Below are 19,916 nucleotides of genomic sequence, written 5' to 3'. Positions count from 1 at the left end.
ATCCACATATAATGCTTGGTTCTCCTTGGATATTGGATTGAAAACAAATCCCTCCATATATCTTGATAATCTTCTCAATGGATGAACAGCTAGCTAGCATATACTCCCTGCATAAACACTCTTTTATTATTTAGTTTCCTACCCTATATATATATATATATATAGCTTTATCTCTAAGGGGGAGAGAGAGAGAGAGAGAGTCATGATATATATGTATATTTGCAGAGAGTTAGATGATGAGATAGCCACCTTGGATTTCTCAGTTATATGCTCAACTTTGCATCTTGCATGCTGAAGGATCATACCATTGTTTGGCAAATGCAGGTAAAGGATTCTGGTTCTGATCTCCCAAAGGTGAATTTTCTATAGATAATATTGGGAAAAGTTGATTTGGATGGGTGTGATATGTAACTGAATTTAATGAATGAATTAGTACCATGCATGCATGCATGCATGATCAAGCTGTACGATCGAATTGTATTTTTTTTTTAGGTAATTGTCAGCCTCGAATGGACTGCATGCTGAAAAGGATTTGTTCTTTCAATGTGTTTAAGAATCTCAATCTTAATTCTGCCGATCGCAATCCAATGAATTAGTACCATATGTCGACCATCTAATCAAAGTTTTCATGGAGCTTCCAATAAAATTGTATGTTCCCACAGTAGTAAGTACTATTGCAGAATTCAGGTGTAAAATACCAGGGGATCGAACAGCCTATATATAAAAAATCGTATGTCCCATATTGCACGTAACACTAGGATTTAAAAACATTATGGTAAGCGAATCAGAATATTTATTTAGTGAGATTTAAGATGATCATTGTTTTGGCATCTACTGTACGTGCTAGCTCCTTTTTTATTTTTTAAAAAACTAGCTATGAGTTCCTTTTTTTTTTTGTTTTTTTCTTCTTCTTCTATACAACAAGAATCTATCTGTGGTTTGATGGGTAAAGAAGGGAAGGAGGGAGACAGGTAATCAAGACTTTCATGCATATATGCTTGAGCTCTCCAAGATTAGAGCTGGTTTGGTTTTGTGGGTTTCATTAATTCACAAAATCAAACTATCTCATCTCATTTTATATGGTTATTATAACTTCTTTAAATTTTTATACAAAATATAATAAATAATTCTAACTTTTTTAAATCTCAAAATAAAAATAATATTTTATTCAATTTTTAATAAAACATTTCATCTTATTTGAATTGACTAACCAAACAAGATTGTGGTAAGTCTTAATTTATATAAATATATGTCATTAGAATCTACCCCATCCCATTTTTAATATCTTAGGTCGTGTGACACAGGTATAACATCGTTAATGAAGCGCAAAGTGGGGATCATGATCATAGTGAGAGATCATTCAGGACTAGTGGTGGCATCCTCAAGACTAAACAGATCACTTTATCTTGAACCGTTCCTAGCAAAAGCAATAGGTGCTTTGGAAGCCTCCTGGCTTGGCAACTACCTGGGCCTCATCAAGATCATCCTGGAAGGGGATTCCCTTCAAGTAATTCAAGCTATCAATGGAAGGGGTGAAAATTAGTCTTCAACTGGAATGATTATTGATGATATGAAGGGTCAGCTTAGCACTCTTGAAACTTGGTCAGCAATCCATATACGTAGAGAGGGAAACAAGGCAGCCCACGTGCTTGCCATGAATGCACTTATAAACCCTACTTCTTCTTTAGATGTAGACTGATTCCTGTTGTATCACTAATTTCATTTGATGAATTGAATGAAGTATGAATTTAAAAAAAAAAAACATCGTTAATGAAGTGACAGGCAGACACGTACTACGTCAATAGTATTACGTACATGAGCGTCGTATCTGAGATGTTTCGAGAGAAAAGTCTCAAGTAGAACCCATGATCGATCTTTAAAGTTCTTTTATTAAGTTTAAGATTTTTTTTTTTCAAAAAATCTTATATCCAAACATTCAAGAGTACCATTGTATAATCTTAGGACCAATTTGTAAGTGGGCTTGCTTCTTTTTGTATATATTTGTTTTTTATTTTACATATCTTTATCTCTTTGAGAGATTTATTTAGTTTCAATAATTAATTGAAGAAAAATAATAGTTACAGTCATGCAAGAATCACGCAATACATTTAAAAATAAATAAATAAATAAAAGATTCACATAAAAAAAAATTAATTTTTTTAATAATGACTATTTTTTTTCAAAACGACTGCATAAAGCTTACGCACTTCACAACTGTATGTATCATTATTCTTAATTGGAGTCGACCTCCTCATTTGGAAATAGCATATAGAGTGCATATATATGGCTCATATAATATAGAATTTATTTCAGTTCATTTTTCCTGCAATTATAGATGTGAGCTAATTAAAGATGGGACTCCTTTCAATTGATCAAGGCTACATTTAAAAGCCCAAGGCATGCATCCATATTCCATTTTTCTTGGACCTATATACCAAAGTGTGGAATTCTTTTAATATATAATAACCACAGCCCCACATCATAGAATATAAATCGCAAATTCTAATTTCTTTAATTCGCAGTTTTCCCAACTTTGTGAATAATAGTCTTAGAAATTAGATACTTAATTCGTTAAAAAGTGGGTTTCAATAAAAAAGTAATTTCATTTTATACTTTTTTATGATAAGATCTACTATTTAATAATTTATATATTTGAAACTTGTACAAATTATTACTAGATAGAAAGTCGTCCACACGGAAGTATTTTCCATTTGCTAGACTCTAATGGTATCTTTTCTCTCTATTTTTTTTTCTCTCTCTAATAAAAAAAGGACAATCCAACGTTATCTTCATGTAACATGAGATGTATATAATAGTTTGGTAAATTACCATCTTAGTTTAATTCATGCACTCCAAAAACTTATCTTTTGGATATGGGAATTTGATTGAAATGTAGTACCACTACAGCTAGACTGCTGAATAGACAGATTGGGATCCCGCCACTGGCAAATGGGCTCTATCACTTTTTTTTTTGCCTCGACCCTTTTACATCGATCAATTGGCAAATGACAACCATTTGCTAGTTATAGTTTTTTGCATGAGTTATATATACATACGTGCATATACATAATCGTTTCGTGTACGGATTATCGAACAAATATATATATAATATATATATAGTCAGCTGGATAAGATCGATCGTTCTGTTGCACGTTGCACTTTCCTATCTAGTTGCCATTTTTTTTGGCAAGTTCTAAGCGTAATAATCAGCTCCTCTTCTTTCCCTTATTAGCCGGCAAAACCCAGATCTCTTAATTAGAAGATATGATCCTCTTTGATTGCAATACGACGCACGCGTTAGGGAAAAACCCACTAAAATTAATTGAACTGATGACGTGTTAATCATGCATGCACTGACCATTAATTGGATTTGCATGTGGAGGGGAGTCTCATGGATTAATATTGGAATCTATGTTTCTCCAAACCTATTCGCAGCCAGAAAAGCTTAATGGCTTACATAATAAGCATCCATTAAAATAGTCTTCACAGTTGATGATCCTCCTAATTAATTTAGAAAAATGATAAGCACACATCATTTTTCACGACATTGCATTACACAATTATGTTTTAAAATAAATGGTAATTTAGTAAAATATTTATAAAAATGACATCGCTAATTTGCAAAAATACCCTCACTTAAAATATGTGTTATGAAATATGTTGTGTGAATATTATTAATGCTCATTAATTTATCCATGTCTTCGTCATACGGGAGGAACTATTCGATCCACGCGAGGATGCATGAATTATTATCATTAATTTATATTGCAAAATCAATCACTTTGATTAATGGAGTATCAGGAGGCGGCCAACTTAATCCATCATATCTAAGCTAATCTCATTGTTTAAGTTAATCCATCACGTTTAAGCTAATCTCATTGGAGCATTCTTTTTCATTGTTTTGAAGTCCATTAATCTGATCCTTATAAGCTTGTATGGGAGCTGGTTGTTTATATTAATATATATATATATATATATATACTATTTCTCATCAAATCTAAGCAAAATAGATGCGGATTAATATTTTTTCTTCAACTGTTTAGACTGATCATTATTTGTGTAAGTGATATGATGATCTACAGCTGATAATTCGATTATATATAATTAGAAAAAAGTTGGAAAAAAACATGATATTTGCAATCAGGGAAAGAATCATGGTGGAATGCTTCGAGTTGATAATTATTTCCTTAAGAAGATATTTGCTTAATTAGTCACCCACCGATTTGATTCAATAGTTGTGCATCTCATGATATATCAAACATGACTGAATGTTGAATCAAATCAGCCTTTATTCATCAATATTGTCTATACATAGGCATGCAAGGAGAAATTAACAGAATACGTAGTCTCAACAATTATGTTTTACAAAAAACAAAAAAGTGAGTAGGACTAGGAGGAGTAAGGAAGACGTACGCACACTTTGAATTATACAAAGGTTTTTTTCTTTCTTTTCTACATTAAAGAAGTTTACGTATTCCTCTTATCTCCAGCACTTTATAATATCCTTATGTAGTAGTACTGATGATTATGTCAACAGCTTCAGCTCCTTCTCTTTTTTATGTTTACAAAGAGAGAATTAATCTTCCTGCATGGAGTTTCTCCAGTTTCTTATTAGAAAACAATGACATACTAATGGATCAAAATGCAAGTCAATTGATCAAACACACATACAAAGTCAGCTCAAGGATGGAAAGAGAATAAGATATTTCGAATTGTGCAACATAGAGAGATTCTATAGATCTTTCACGACCCGTCTTCATAAATCATAATAACTCATGTTATGAGCATGTATATATATGTCATGTCATGTGTGTGTGTTTTCATTAATGAATCTTTTAATAATGAAACCGTAATTAACTTTCCTAGATCATAACGTACTGAGCTAGCTAGGTACGTACATTTTCATGAATACATGACTTTTTCTCGAAAGTTTTTGGCTAATTAGAAACATTTTCCTTAATTAATTTGAACAGTCTTTTTATTCTAAGATTCCTTTTGGATAGTACTGAGATAAGATAGTTTTAGATGAAAGTTAAAAGTTGAAAAAAATATTGTTAGAATATTATTTTTTAATATTATATATATTATTATTTTAAGATTTGAAAAAGTTGTATTGTTTATTATATTTTGTATGAGAATTTGATAAAGTTGTAATTATGAGATTATGAGATGAGATGAAATCGCTTCTGTATCAAAACGAGACTTAACAATTATCATTTAATCTAACCTTTTACTTATAAAGATCATATGTTCTTTTACTAAAGGAAGGTCTAATTCTCACAGTACTAGTTAGGTCGACACACCCATAACTAATGATGATTAACTAATTAATGTTAATTACCCCTAAACATTCTACGATCCAGATCATATTTTCATCATAGCGTTTTGATCTGATCCATAATTCCTAGCTAGCTAGCTAGGAATCATGCGCTTGTTCCAAATTAAACTTCATCCAGCTGCTATGTACTACTGCAAATGCGCCTTTAAACGAGTCATGAGTACTGACGTACGTGCCGCACACACCAGCAATATTTGGCATGCATTTTGCTTTCAAATTGCTTTCCTCTTTTCTGATGGGGCACTAGATCTCTCATTTCAAGGCTTTTTACAACTTCCAAAAATCTAACACTCTCAAAAGTACTTTACATAAATGCATGCACTGCATATATACAAATTATAACTATATATATATATATATATTTAATGGAATTCTTACCAAAAAAAAAACATGAGGCTTCATATAAAGATCGATATATATATATATATAACTCGATGGATCGGTTTATTTCTTCATCAAGATCGCATGCATGCATAAATGTGAAGAAAAATCATCCAAATTAGCAGATAAAACGAAGGATTATTGCAGTCAAAGGCGAAAAGATGATGAAAAAGGGTGCCGGCCGGGGCTAGCTATCATCATCAAACCATCAAGAAAAAGGCAGACGCGAGTAGAGAGTGCGTACAAGATGGAAAAAGTTGAATATATAGGATGAACGTCCGGCTTTTTCTCCAAAAGGAAATCTCATTCATTTATATTGCATGCACGTAGCATATATGGTTGCATCAAATACAATACAATTACGTTCGTTCGTTCAACTTTTCAAGCTAACGTCAAACAAATAAGATTGCACTAAGCAATAATATTGTCTTTATGATCAACGTCCCGATCATCGATCGATCGATCGATGATGATCACTTTAATGATCATCTCTTTCTCGATCGTTTTCCCCAAAAGTAGAAACTAGTACTATATCTTTCAACGTAAAAAGAAACAAAGACGCAATATATATATATATATATATATTTATATATATCCAAGCGTACTGCACTATATAGGGCAATCTAATCACAGCAAGCTAGCTGTATTACATATATATAGTCACTTGTTTAATTATATGAGGTACTGATCATCATGAGATCACATTAACATGACTTCGTATGTAATTTGTGACGAGCTAAATGCTTAATTTCCTCACGATTTGCCGCAACATATTCATCACTTTGCTACATGACCTAATTGGTTTTTATACATGATGCATTCAAACTCAGTCATGAATGATCGATATATGCGATATTCAATTCCGACACGTGTCTGTTTTTAATCGATGCTAACGATTAATTAGATCTTAATTAAGATAGTTTAGCGTGCAAATTGAAAATTAGATCGTAATATATAGTTTGAGATGCAAAATGCAATCCAAAAGGGAAGAAAAGGTCTTAACTCTTAAGTACTACTCTATTAATTAATTAGTATATATATATATATATATATCAATATATATCATGCAATAATATAAAAAGTGATCAAACCCTTTTTAAACCTTTTATATCAAACAATAGCTAAGCTCTTTTTATAATTTGATTGAACCGACTTTAAAGTAAGAAGTTTTTGGGTGTTTGAGGACCCCATGCTTCAATTATTTGTTTTGAATACTTTATGCAGGAAAGAAGGAGATGACCGCAAGGTTTTTATATCAATTTACTTTGTTAATTTCTAATGGTTGAAGTATTTGCCAATTGCAATTTGGAAAGTAAATAGATAGGACTTTTGCGTGGGAGTAAGGTGTTCGATCAACTAGTTGAGCAGCCCCAAAACATGTGTACGTAATTATATATCCTCGTGATCATCATATCATTTTCATTCCGTAACTTTAATGACTAATTCTAATAAGAGACGGGACGAGACTCGACTCGACTCGACTCAAGAATGCTTAATCAAAAGTTAAAACTGGATTCCACAATGAACTGGCTTGATTTGGATATACAGTTAAGATGAGATGATATGAGATATTTTGAATAGTAGTGAGATTTTTTAAGTTAAGATGAGATGAAATAGTTTGTAAAAAAAAATATGTGTTTGGATAGTGAGATGTGACGAGATAATTTTTAATTTTTGAGATTTGAAAAAGTCGTGGGTCCCACTATTTTATAGAGTACCGAATTGAGCACTGTTTATGTACTATTTACGTCAGTTTTGGCACTGTTCACGCACTGTTCATATTAGTTTTCACTATTTTATACTGTTGATTTACTGTTCATTTAAGTGGATGTTTTCAAAACTTAAGAGGTGAAATATAATTGTGTTTAGATAGCCAAAACTACTGTATGGTACAACTCCAGATTAGATGTTTTCATTTGTATTGGCTAACCAAACCGGACCTTAATTACGAGTTCTTATTTTTACCATTGACTTGGCTATTCTTTGGTAGTTAGTTCTATGATTGGAACCTTTGTGCTTATTATTAATATTCTTAGTAAGTTTAGTTAGGTTGTGTTTGGATGTTGAAGTAAGTTGAGTTGAGTTGAGTTGAGATGATAAAATATTGTTAGAATATTATTTTTTAATATTATTATTATTTTGAGATTTGAAAAAGTTGAATTGTTTATTATATTTTGTATTGAGATTTGAAAAAGTTGTAATGATGAATTGAGATGAGTTGAGATGAGTTTGGGATCCAAACGAAGCCTTAAAGATTACGACTTTTTATCTTAGGAGTATTTATAGACTCTCACCTTGCGAGTTTGTTTAGACACCAAATGATCTCCTGGCCTTCCTAATCTTTAATTAAGTTCATCCTCTAGATTATATAAGGAGAAGGAAATATTTTATACTCAATCATCCGTTTATAGTAAATGAAACAATTAACTCGTTAAAGATCCTTGAGAAAAAAAAAAAAAAAATGGCTCTATTTATATATTGGATCGACTTGCCTATCGACCTTTGCACATTTAGATGTCAATCCAGCCCAATCCATATATGATATAATACAATACTCGGCCTAAAAGAAAGCCCAACTAAGCTGGGCTTTTTCTGAAACTCAGTCCGTTTCTAGATTTACCACCTAGTCTTTTCTACATGAGCAGTACTACTCTCTCGTTTGAGTAGCATTGCTCATTTTTACCGCTATGTTAAAATTATACTTTTATTTTTTTTAATTTTTTTTTATCATTTAAAATATTTTTAAAAAATAAAAAAAAATCAATACATTAATAATTACTTTTTTAACTATTAAGTAAAAATTAAAATTAAAATATATGAGGTATCAAAATAAGGGAGCAAATTGAGTGACAAGGAGCATTTTTCTTTCTACATACTCCAAGGGAAAGCATGGTGTCTCAAATTAGGTGTATCTGATTATTTGAGCATGTTAGAGGAATTGTATAAATGATTTTCTCAGTGTTTTTTGGCAACAATTATAAAAGCATTGCTCCAAACACAAGTCAAAATATTTTTTTTATATATATTTTATTTTCAGTGGCGTATGGATTGAGAAGAGGGCAGGGTGTTGTAATTATCTTTATTAGATACTTAAAATATTTCTGTATATCTATGAACAATAGTAAAATGATTGAAATTAAGATGTTTTATTAGATGTTTAAAAAGAAGAAAGAAAAAATTGAATAAAAATATTGTAAAGTTACAAAATTTTTATAATATAATTTTTTAATATAATTTTTGTTTTGAAATTTGAAAAAATAATATTATTTTTTAGAGTTAATTATTGTGTATTGAATTTATGAAATGTTTCAAAGGAAACTTTTAGTGGGATTTTCAGGGAAGATAATATACTTTTATTCATTCTAAATTTTATAATTTATCAATTGAAATAATACATTTTAAGTTTTTATTTTATTAAAAGGGTTGATTTATGAAACTATTTTAAATACTATTTTTCGCCTAAAAAAAGTATTAACCTTTCATGGAATGCTTTTTAAATAAATATGTAACTATAGATAGATTAATATTTTTTTTTATATAAAAGTAAATAGAATTTAAAAAAAAAAGAAGTTGTCCAAGTATTATTGCTGACTCAGATCTTATCACTAACAGTTTAATAAAAGAACTTAGTTCAATTATTACATACTTGCATTCTGTATATTTATTTCCCCCTGCCAAAGCAAAGTGACAAATTGAGTAGAGCAAGCAACCGAGGAAAGGAAAAAAACCAGAAAACAAGGAAAAACAAGAAAGAAAGAAAGAAAAGTGAACAAAACAAAGGAAAAATAAACACAACGTCTCCAAATACAAAGTTTGAAAAATGGATACGACAGGATACCATGTCCATCCGGCAATAGCCAAATGTCCCCTCTTCCCACCAATGAACAACCTCTGGCCCTCTCTCTCGCTCTCTCGCTGTCAGGGCATACAAAAACTTGAGTTTGTGGATTTTGACAACCATATACCATCGGTTTTGACGTTGGATCCTGATCCACCGCTCCGTCACTTCTGCTCGCTTACCCGATCCTACAATAAAACAGTTGAACAGGGACAAACCCAGCTCAGATTTGCTGCCATATCCCCCCTTTCGACTCTTCTCTCTCTCTCTCTGCATATTTAATAGAGAAAAAAATGGGATCTCCGATCCTACCCATAACCAACAAGCTGGCTTCGCATTCCTCGTTGGAACAACCAACCCCTTCAGCCATGCCTGCTTCTACTTTCACTTCCACGATGTTACTCAGGGGAGGAGAGGATGACCCAACGAGCAGTCTTCTTTTTTCTTCGTCGTTTGAAGATGACAGAGCCATTTCCCAAAAGCCCATCCTCCCTAGGGCCTTAAGCTACTCGGCTCCCACCACCACCACCACCACCGCCGCCGCCACCGCTACATCCAGTAGCTCTAACTGCTTCTACCAGCAGCGGCGGCGGCGGACCGTCAGCGTAAACTCGCTCTGTCCACTCTCCAGAGGCGACAATCGCCGCCAATCCTTTGGCCGCGATGTCGGGCACGCCGCGGCCGAGACGTTCTTGCTGACCCGGTTGACTTTGAAGCTCTTGAGATATCTTGGGTACAATTTTCTGAATTCTTTCATTTGGTCTTTGTAGTCTCGGGGGATTGCTCTGTTTCCCTATGGCAATGGTCGTTTTATGTTATGGTTTAATGATGTTTTTTGGTAGCACATTCCCTCGTTCTCATTTGGCTATACATTTCTTGAGATGTTTCAGTTTTTAGCAGATAGCAGTACTCTTTTAGATTTAGTATGGAAAGTTGAATTTTTGTTTATTCTATAGACATAAAGATAGAAATTGTCTTGAAGGTCAATTGTTTGGGCCAGAAGTTGGGACTGAAAAATCTTGCTTTCTAGAGAAGTTTTAAAGTTATTCTTGAAAACTGCAGGAGGGGGATGAGAAAAATGACCCAATTGTAGATTACCTTCTCTTTGTTGTTCCCTTTCGTATATTTGTTACTTGTTTCCAGAAGACCACTGCTTTCAGTTCAAGAGTTTGAGATTTGAATCTCATCCTCTAAATTCGAAATAGACTGTTGAGGTCATAGATAGGAACAACAATAATTGCGTTGCCAACCCTAGAAAGTTATGCTTAGCCACTTCTGATTTGACTAGGGGTTTATTAATCAGGGCCATCCTTGCAAACAGGTTGCTTGTTGTTATCTGTAGTTAATTTGGACATTTATATTTTCTGAGGAAAGATTATATTTGACTATGACTAGACTTATCATCAAAGTAAGAGATTCTCATTCCACATACCACACATAATTATATGTGGCATGTTACTTTGAAAAGTAATTGAATCTGAAGAAAGCAAGAAGCAACCTCTATATGTAAATAAGGGGGAATTTTGTTTAAAATTTTGAACATGTGACAGCACCCCCGGATTAGTCTAGACTTTGTTACCGAACACCTGGTGCCAATAAAAAAATAAATTTTTGAACACATGACAGAGGCCATGGGCAATCTGATAATGAAGGTCTAAAGTTGTATTGAAGTAGGCAATTGGAATGCTTATAAAAAGTAGGCTCTCTAAGAGGGATAGAAAAGGCCTGTGTACTTGGACAATGCCTATTCTCTTATGAATAAAACTTCTTGATTACCTATAAAAAAGGGATAACAAAAGTGGGATGAAGATCTAGAAAGTTAGATGCCTTGCATGTCACTTTTAAATTATTTCCGTCTGAAGAAACCAGAAGTGTCATTTATATGTGACTGTGTGACGGAGATATGATGATGAAGGTCTAAACATGTATGAAGTAGGCAACTGAGACTACGCATATGAAGGCTCTCTAAGGGAGATAGGAAAGGTCAACATTGAGAAAGATATAAAGAAGATAAATAATGTAAAATATTGGAACAATATGAACTTGTTAGAGCTAGTAAGAAGACATAATCTATTGTGTGGGGTTTTAACATGTAGGTCAGTTAACCACCCCCAACCACTTTTACATGCAATGAAAGGGTAACAGAGAAAACTTGTGGTCGCTCTGATTCAATTTTCTTATCTTTTAAGTCCTCCAGGAATTTGGAATTTCAGTTTGCTTGCTTTGATGATTGTTCAAGATGCTTTATCAAGCCTATGCCAAAATTACTGGAGCTTTCTAATCATTTATTTTTATTCAGGGTAGGTTACAGATGGATTACAAGATTTCTTGCCCTTGGTTGTTACTCCTTACTACTTTTCCCAGGTTTTCTTCAAGGTCTGTGACATTTGGTGTTCTGCTGCAAAATTTTTCATGCATACCAAGTCTTTACTTGCACACAATAGAGACAATGATGTGTATGCCACATTTGTCCAATTCTCTGGAGAATAACTAGTGTGCTTGTTTTTGGCAGTTGGATATTACTATTTCTTCTCCAGTCAAGTTCGCAGAAGCATAGTTTATGGTGATCAGCCAAGAAATAGGTAATATCAATGAAATTATACACCCATTTAAATTCAAGTATATGGTGGGTGGCATGAATTGTTTAAATTTTGATCTGCAGGCTGGATCTGTATCTACCCAAAAATAGTGATGGGCCAAAGCCAGTCATTGCATTTGTAACTGGTGGAGCCTGGATTATTGGGTGAGAGATGTTTTCATTGATAGCTAATGTTTGAAGTGGCAGTAGGAAGTCTAATAAAAATAGTAATAGCAGAAAAGTTTTTGGTGGAGATATGTAACCCCTTAAGCAGCTAATAGAGTGATTATTGAGGCTGTTGTTGAATAAAATTTTGGGGCGCCGCCCTTTTCAATAAAAAAAGAAGTCATCTGTTAAATTATGCAATAAAAATACGTTTTTCTAACGTTGACCTTGAAATGGTATTTGGTAAGTACTTGCATAAGCAGAAGATGAAACAATAATAGCAAGGGTATGAATAGGTAGGTCTGGGAGCAAGTAACAAACTGAAAGGGGCTTTTCTGAGTAAGATGATTACACATGCGTGTTTTAAATGTCTGAATCTTGTTTTGGCTTGTGATTCACGTAATTATTAAATTGGGTTTAATTGTTAGCAGAGTAGTCTTGTATGATTATGTTGATTTCACAAAATTACTTGTTTTTTCGTGCATCATATGCCTGTTTATCTTTATCCTTAACATGTTTTGAGGCTTTTTTTGAATATCTACAGTTACAAAGCATGGGGTTGCCTTTTAGGACAACAGTTATCAGAAAGAGACATCATAGTGGCATGCATAGATTACAGGTGATATGGTTTCCTCCATGCAACAGCTCATTGTTGTACATAATATATCTCATCTTGCCAGAGAGACTGTTCTGGACGAATTTCTTTGAGTATATTGAGATTTGTTTGTTTGTGATACTGCCTCTATATGATTTTTATCAGAAATGAATTAACATTCTATTTCTTTATAGGGTCAAGAGTTCTCCCTAGTGTCCTAAGGTTGCCAATATGCAGATTAGATGATAGCTATTAGGATATGTGGATGCTCCTCAAGAAAAAATGACTACTACATTCTAAAAACCTTATAAGGCCACCTGTCTGGAGATGGGTACCCAATTTCCATCATTCAGCAATCAGCACTATATATTACCATCTCCTTTGTCTCACCGTATTTTTAATTTGTTTCTCACCACTTTTTTTGTTGGCTGCATTTTATATCCTTATAGCACCCTTGTGATTTCTTTGTAAAATGCTTGACATGTGTGACAGTATCTCATACTATCATTGGTCGAAATTGACAATTAATGCAGGAATTTCCCCCAAGGGACCATGAGTGATATGGTAACAGATGCATCTCAAGGTATCTCATTTGTGTGCAAAAATATTGCTGAATATGGAGGGGATCCTGATAGGTACTAGATTCTTCACATTTTTCTATAAATTTAAAGCATGACTTTATGGGTGGGGAAAGTGATGGGAGATAGGAGTTCCTAACAAAGATGTTGCTAATGTTTCCTTTTTGTAGGATTTATCTGATGGGACAGTCAGCTGGTGCACATATTGCTGCTTGCACAATCTTGGAGCAGGCAATTAAAGAAGGCGGTGAGGGAGAAAGCACATCTTGGAGTGTCTCCCAGATAAAGGCTTATTTGGGTTTATCTGGAGGGTAAGTGTTCTGTTGTATGTTTTTTTGAACCTCATGGAACTTCTTCTATTTCAAGCACACTCTATTATATGTTTTTTTGAACCTCATGGAACTTCTTCTATTTCAAGCACACTCTATTATATGCTTATGATGACTTGACACCCCCTTAAAATTTGATCCCATAGGATTAAGGTGATCAATCAGTTTTTCAGGAGGTCATAATTGGTTGATGCATGTTGTAGTATGTTGGGTCTTATGTGATCAAATGCCATAGTCAAATATGAACCTTTTTTTTTATTCACCATATCATTTCGGCCTACTTCCTTAGTCTTTGTTTCTAAGCGTTCCTCCAAAAGTCCTAAGAATCGAAGTGCAGAGTTGAATATGATATTGGGGTGTTAAGGTGGATCAACTCTGTTGATGTTGTTTTGCCTAGGTTTAGCTTCAGGGTTTCATAATGCAATAATGCTTAACAACAATTTCTTCATATCATGCTCATCCAAGTATAAGTGACATAAGCTGCTAGACTTTATAATTGAAAACAAGATATGATTATCTATTAGCCTGTCGTATTCTAGTTATGATATTTTTATCCATTGCATTATCTTTTTTAAGCATTTGTGTATCTTATGTTTTTGGCGGTTTCGACATAAAATTTACAATTATCTTACAGTTTTCCTTGTAATATCCACAAACAGGTACAATTTGTTTAATCTAGTAGATTACTTCCATAATCGAGGTCTGTACCGTTCCATTTTTTTAAGGTACATGCCTTTTTAATTTCCTTGTAAGTTATTGTTGTACCTGAATTATGTTTTGGTTTACAGCTTAATCTTTGCCAATAACTTCTTTGAGCTGATTGCTTTAAGATTTAATACAGTATAATGGAAGGGGAACAATCCCTGCGACGATTCTCCCCTGAAGTAGTGGTGCAGGATCCGAACAATAGAAATGCTGTTTCCCTCTTACCACCTATTATTTTATTTCATGGTACTGCAGATTACTCCATACCTTCAGATGCCAGGTCAGAATTTCTCTGGAATGAATTCCATTATTGCATATGATTACATTTAAATTCAAATGGTGCATTAGGTTCATTTGGCTGTTGAGATTAGTTTCTATCGCTGACATTCTTGCTTCAAAGTAACAGTACTTACTGCACTAGTGTCAAATTTGTTAAAGATATGACTGAATGACTGAACTCTTGATTGAAGATGTGGATTTTTACGAAAAAAAATATTTTCAAGCTCTTGTCCGAACTTGAGACTCAATGAATGCAGTAGGGTCTGTTTTATATATTTATCTCTCTCCCAGAACTTGACCTTGAACCAGTCTTTTCTTTTATCTCTCTCCCTCTCATGTAGCGGGCTTAGTGATTGATGACATAATAGAATGAGTACGGGGCTTCGGAAGAGGAGATGAAGACCCATATCTGAACCGAGTCTTTTCCAGTGTGTCTAAGGTTTCGAGTGATGATGGTCTAGGGGATGTGGGTCACAACTGAAGATGATGAAAACTTCATTACCGACCTCTGTCTCTGCGGACTGTCCTGAGAGGCAAAATCTGAATGACAAGTGTTTTTCCTTATGCGGATCCTATTTGGGAAGAGTGATTTTGTTGCAGAATTAACCCTTGCCTTGTGTCTTGACTCGTAGTCTGGAAATTTTTTTATAAGTCAATCAATCTTTCTTGGGCAAAAGAGATGATTAACATCTCTCATGAAAAAATTAAAGCCTAGAGCTCAAGGGCCTAGTTATCCAATAAAAAGACCCACGTGTCATATAACTCACAAGAGATATTGTGTCTATTGTTTGTATTGATAAATTCTTGATTACGTATTAAAAATAAAAAATTCATGAGAGGGTATGGGCACTTAGCTTTAGTGACCATGCCAAAGAACCATCATAGTCACAGTTTGAAAAATGGACAGTCAAATAGGCTGTCCTTCGGCAAGTCTGAGGTAATGGATTCTGCTAGCCTTCAAATGATTGTTCATTCTTCTTTAGATAATGCCGACATGACTGGCCTGTTGTATAATTCCAAATCCCATATACCGAGGGGGCAGTTGCTGACAATCTTGCTGCAAAAGGTAGTTTCTTTGGGTCATTCCGGAGTTGTGGCTAATTTTCTTGATTTCTGTTGTTATGGCTAATCCTCCAGTGGAGTGGGGGAAAGGGGAGGGCTTTAGCCAACTTAGTTGGGTGTGATGAGAGTGGATTTGGCGGGGGGGTTTTGGCCTCTTAATTTGGCTTGGACTTGGTAGTGTTCTCTGAAGATGATCCCCTCCCATTGAGCAGTCACTCGCTGCTTGCTAAAAAAGTGTTACAAAAGGGAAAAGTTATGCACCCTAGCTTTTGAAGACTCTGAAGTATCTCCCTCGTGATGGGACTTTCATGCCATGGTCACGAGGAGTCCCTTAAGGGCCTAAGGCCTTGTTTACAGTGTCACAATACCACGAGAGCATGTTAAAATACCAAGAGCATGTGAAAATACCTAGAGAGCTTTTGGAAAAACTGCTGTGCTCTGTGCAGCAATTCTCATTAAAGAAGGCAGTCAGCCAACGCCTTACAAGGAAAGAAGAGATTACAGGATCTCCTAATGTCTAACGTATAATTCTGTAAAAATTAGGATCTATACATGGGTAAGAATATTATACAGCTAGGTCAACGTGTACAGTTATTATAAATAGATAAATAATGCTACATGTGACAGCTAGGCCTAAAACACAGCCTTAATTATATGCATTAACATCCCCCCTCAAATTGATGCTGGTAAGTCAACCAGCAACAATTTTCCAACAAGAAATTGATGCCACTGTCGAGTCATAGCTTTGGTGAAGACATTAGCCACCTGGAGATCAGTAGAAATGTAAAGAAGAGAGATCACTCGTCTATCCAAGGCATCTTGGATAGAATGAAAATCTACCTCAATGTGCTTGGTGCGTTCATGGAATATGGGGTTGGCTGCAATCTGAATAGCACTTATGTTATCAGCATGAAGAGGGGTAGAATGAGTCTAAGGAAACTCAAGCTCCTCAAGAAGACCGCGTAGCCATACAATTTCAGAACAAGCAGTAGACATTGCATGATACTCGGCCTCAGTAGATGATTAAGAAGTGTACTACGAAACTTCTCAAACTAAGTCCGGGGAGCCTGCTTGAGCCAGTATAGAGAACGCCTTAGCTTACAGACATCATTAGGAGAAGAAGTAATCGTACCAGAGGGAAGTTTCATGTAGATCTCTTCTTGGAGATCACCATGAAGAAAGACGTTTTTCACATCCATCTAATACAGTGGCCAAGACTGTGAAGTGGCAATAGCTAAGATGGTCCAAACTGTGGTCATCTTGGCAATAGGAGCAAATGTCTCCTCATAGTCAACCCCACATTCATGTTTGTTACCAAGAGCTACGAGGCGAGCTTTGTACAGGTCCAAAGAGCCATCAGAACGAAGCTTTACAGAGAAAACTCATTTACTCCCAATAGGTTTGACTGTAGGAGGACAAGTAACAATATCCCAAGTGTGATTCTCCTCAAGTGCTTGAAGTTCTGCTTGCATTGCATTTTGCCAACACTCATGTTCCATAGCCTGTTTGTAGCAAGTGGGAATGAAACTAGAGGACAAAGTAGCTACTAGAAATAGCTACTAGAGAGATAGGGGAGAAGAAACCATACCAATCAGGGGGTCAAGAAGGACAGGTAGACCGACGAAGAGTGGTGGAATTAGCAGCAGGATCAGGTGCAGAGCCAAGATCTTGAGGGGGCAAAGAGGAATCTAGAGTGGAACTAGACTCATGACGACTACGTCTTTCATACACAAAACCAGGTTTGAACCTTTTCACAATTGTTGGAGAATCAGAAAAGTTAGGCATAAGAGATAAAGATGAAGATGGCAGCTCAACATGAGATGGAAAGAAATATTGATTTTCAAAGAAAACCGCATTCTTGGAAACTCTTATATGACGAGTATGAGGATCATAACAAACTTAACTCATTTGAGGGATAGTATAACCAAGAAATGCACACTTAACAGATTGAGCAGTAAGTTTATGACGTTCATGAGCAGGAAGATGCACAAAACAAACATAACCAAAAGCACGAAGATTAGAGTATGAAGGAGAATGGTCAAACAACTTAAAGAAAGGAGAAACATTATTTAACGTAGGAGAGTAAACGATTGATCAAATGAACAAAAGTAAAAAGCACTTCTCACAAAAAACGAGGAGGAATAGAGGATTCAAGTAAGAGGGTTCTTACCATATCAAGAAGGTGACGATTTTTCCTCTCAACAATATCGTTTTGTTGCGGTGTCGAAGGACAAGAACACTGAGAGATGATCCCTTTGCTTTGAAGAAAGTCCTGAAACTCATTAGACATGTATTTTCCTTCTGAATCACCTTGATGCTAGTAGAGAATTGAGTCTCAAGAAGTGCAATGAAGCGCTTAAATACTGAAAAAACTTCTGCCTTAGCCCGAAGGACGTAAACCCAAATAAAACGATTAAAGTCATCTATGAAAGTAACAAAGTACTTATAATGCGCATGGGAAACAACAGGTGCAATCCCCCAAACATCACTATGAATAATATCGAAACAATGTGAGGCACGAGATGCATGATTTGGAAAGGGCAGAACTTTACTTTTGCCAAGTTTTCATGTTATACAATCAAAAGGAATATCAAGAGAATAAAATGCTTTATTGCCCAATAAACCATAATTGAACAAAGTACGAAGTACATGCGAGTTTGGGTGGCATAGACGTCTATGCCACATTTGATTTCCATGTCTAACACGAGAGCATGTTAAAATACCGAGAGCATGTTAAAATACCAAGAGCATGTGAAAATACCCTGAGAGCTTTTGGAAAAACTGATGTGCTCTGTGTAGCAATTCTCATTAAAGAAGGCAGTCAGCCAACGCCTTACAAGGAAAGAAGAGATTACAGGATCTCCTAGTGTCTAACGTATAATTCCCTAAAAATTAGGATCTATACATGGGTAAGAATATTATACAGCTAGGTCAGCATGTACAGCTATTATAAACAGTTAAATAATGCTACATGTATCATCTTCTTTTGTACAGCTAGGCCTAAAACACAGCCTTAATTATATGCGTTAACATACAGTTGTTGATAGAGACTCTATCGAGACATTTTATTTACAATGTCCCATTAAATTGTTTCTTCCATTGATGCATTAGCTTTGCAGCGACGTGTATTTGCAAATTGGTTAACACGGTTATGGGCTCTAATTATCATCTTCTTTTATGCAGTAAGAATTTTGCTGAAACTCTTCAAGGAGTTGGGGTAAAGGCCGAGTCAATTTTGTATGAAGGAAAGACTCACACAGATTTGTTTCTTCAGGTAAGGGAGCAATTAAAATGCTTCCATTTTAGTTTGTTTCATTAATATGCTGCTTTTGTGGAGTGGATTGGAAAAACCACTGGGGCGGTTTAAGTCAATTCTTTTTCTGTGTGTAAGATGCTCCTTTCAACTGAACAAGACACTTCTGTGGATGGGGCTAATAGTTTCCATTTTGGGTCTTTCTCATCCTCATCTTTTGCGTAACGCTTTATTTTTTGTTCAATGCATCACCGAAATTGCTTCAAATGCTTGGTTTTTCCTTCTTTTTACTATTTCCAACGTTGCAACAAGGTCTTTTTTGTCCCTATATCAATCATCTTCATGCATTCTTGAAACAATTACGATAGTGAATGATAATAATAGTGCACATCGCTTTCATTACCACCATGTAGTTTTATACGTGTGCATGTAATCTACAGGATCCCATGAGAGGTGGTACAGATAAGATGTTTGAAGATTTATTGGCCATCATTCATGCTGGTGATGCAGATGCCCTCGCGAAAGATGCGGTGGCTCCTCCTCGAAGGCGCCTTGTACCTGAATTTATGTTGCAGTTGGCTCGCAGGGTCAGCCCATTCTAACCATTGTATCCCTCAGCAACTAACCTAAAAGCCCATATTTTTTGTCGATTCACCCTCCTATTTGTAGGTACATCATAGTGATAATTGTATTTCTTCTTTCCACCCTTTCCTTAAGGTAACCCTCTTCTCTCTCTCTCTCTTGGTTTTGTTTCAGTACAAAGTTACAAACTCAGCAAAGAAGTGTTACTAATATGATTTGTATGTTGGATGCCA

The 19,916-nt window shown here is 34.9% G+C and overlaps 1 protein-coding gene across 2 annotated transcripts in view; it reads left to right on the top strand.

Annotated features, from left to right (window-relative positions):
• Positions 1-19,916, top strand: part of LOC109004331 (probable isoprenylcysteine alpha-carbonyl methylesterase ICMEL2) — a 25,841-nt gene extending 5,925 nt beyond the window's left edge. Inside the window, exons 2-12 of one of the 2 annotated variants that reach the window (XM_035684165.1) lie at positions 9,815-10,290; positions 11,857-11,933; positions 12,070-12,139; positions 12,220-12,300; positions 12,845-12,919; positions 13,429-13,530; positions 13,644-13,784; positions 14,462-14,527; positions 14,644-14,787; positions 19,032-19,122; positions 19,542-19,916. In XM_035684165.1, coding sequence (XP_035540058.1) covers positions 9,851-10,290; positions 11,857-11,933; positions 12,070-12,139; positions 12,220-12,300; positions 12,845-12,919; positions 13,429-13,530; positions 13,644-13,784; positions 14,462-14,527; positions 14,644-14,787; positions 19,032-19,122; positions 19,542-19,703 — 1,449 coding nt within the window. In that variant the 5' untranslated portion in view covers positions 9,815-9,850 and the 3' untranslated portion in view covers positions 19,704-19,916. Of the gene's footprint in view, positions 1-9,515; positions 10,291-11,856; positions 11,934-12,069; positions 12,140-12,219; positions 12,301-12,844; positions 12,920-13,428; positions 13,531-13,643; positions 13,785-14,461; positions 14,528-14,643; positions 14,788-19,031; positions 19,123-19,541 lie in introns of those variants that run through there. The other variant, XM_018982851.2, reaches the window with a different exon arrangement.

This window comes from Juglans regia, chromosome 13 (assembly GCF_001411555.2).
Source record: "Juglans regia cultivar Chandler chromosome 13, Walnut 2.0, whole genome shotgun sequence".
NCBI lineage: Eukaryota > Viridiplantae > Streptophyta > Magnoliopsida > Fagales > Juglandaceae > Juglans > Juglans regia.
Note: the sequence above shows the minus strand (reverse complement) of the source record. Positions and strands in the feature narration are given on the sequence as shown.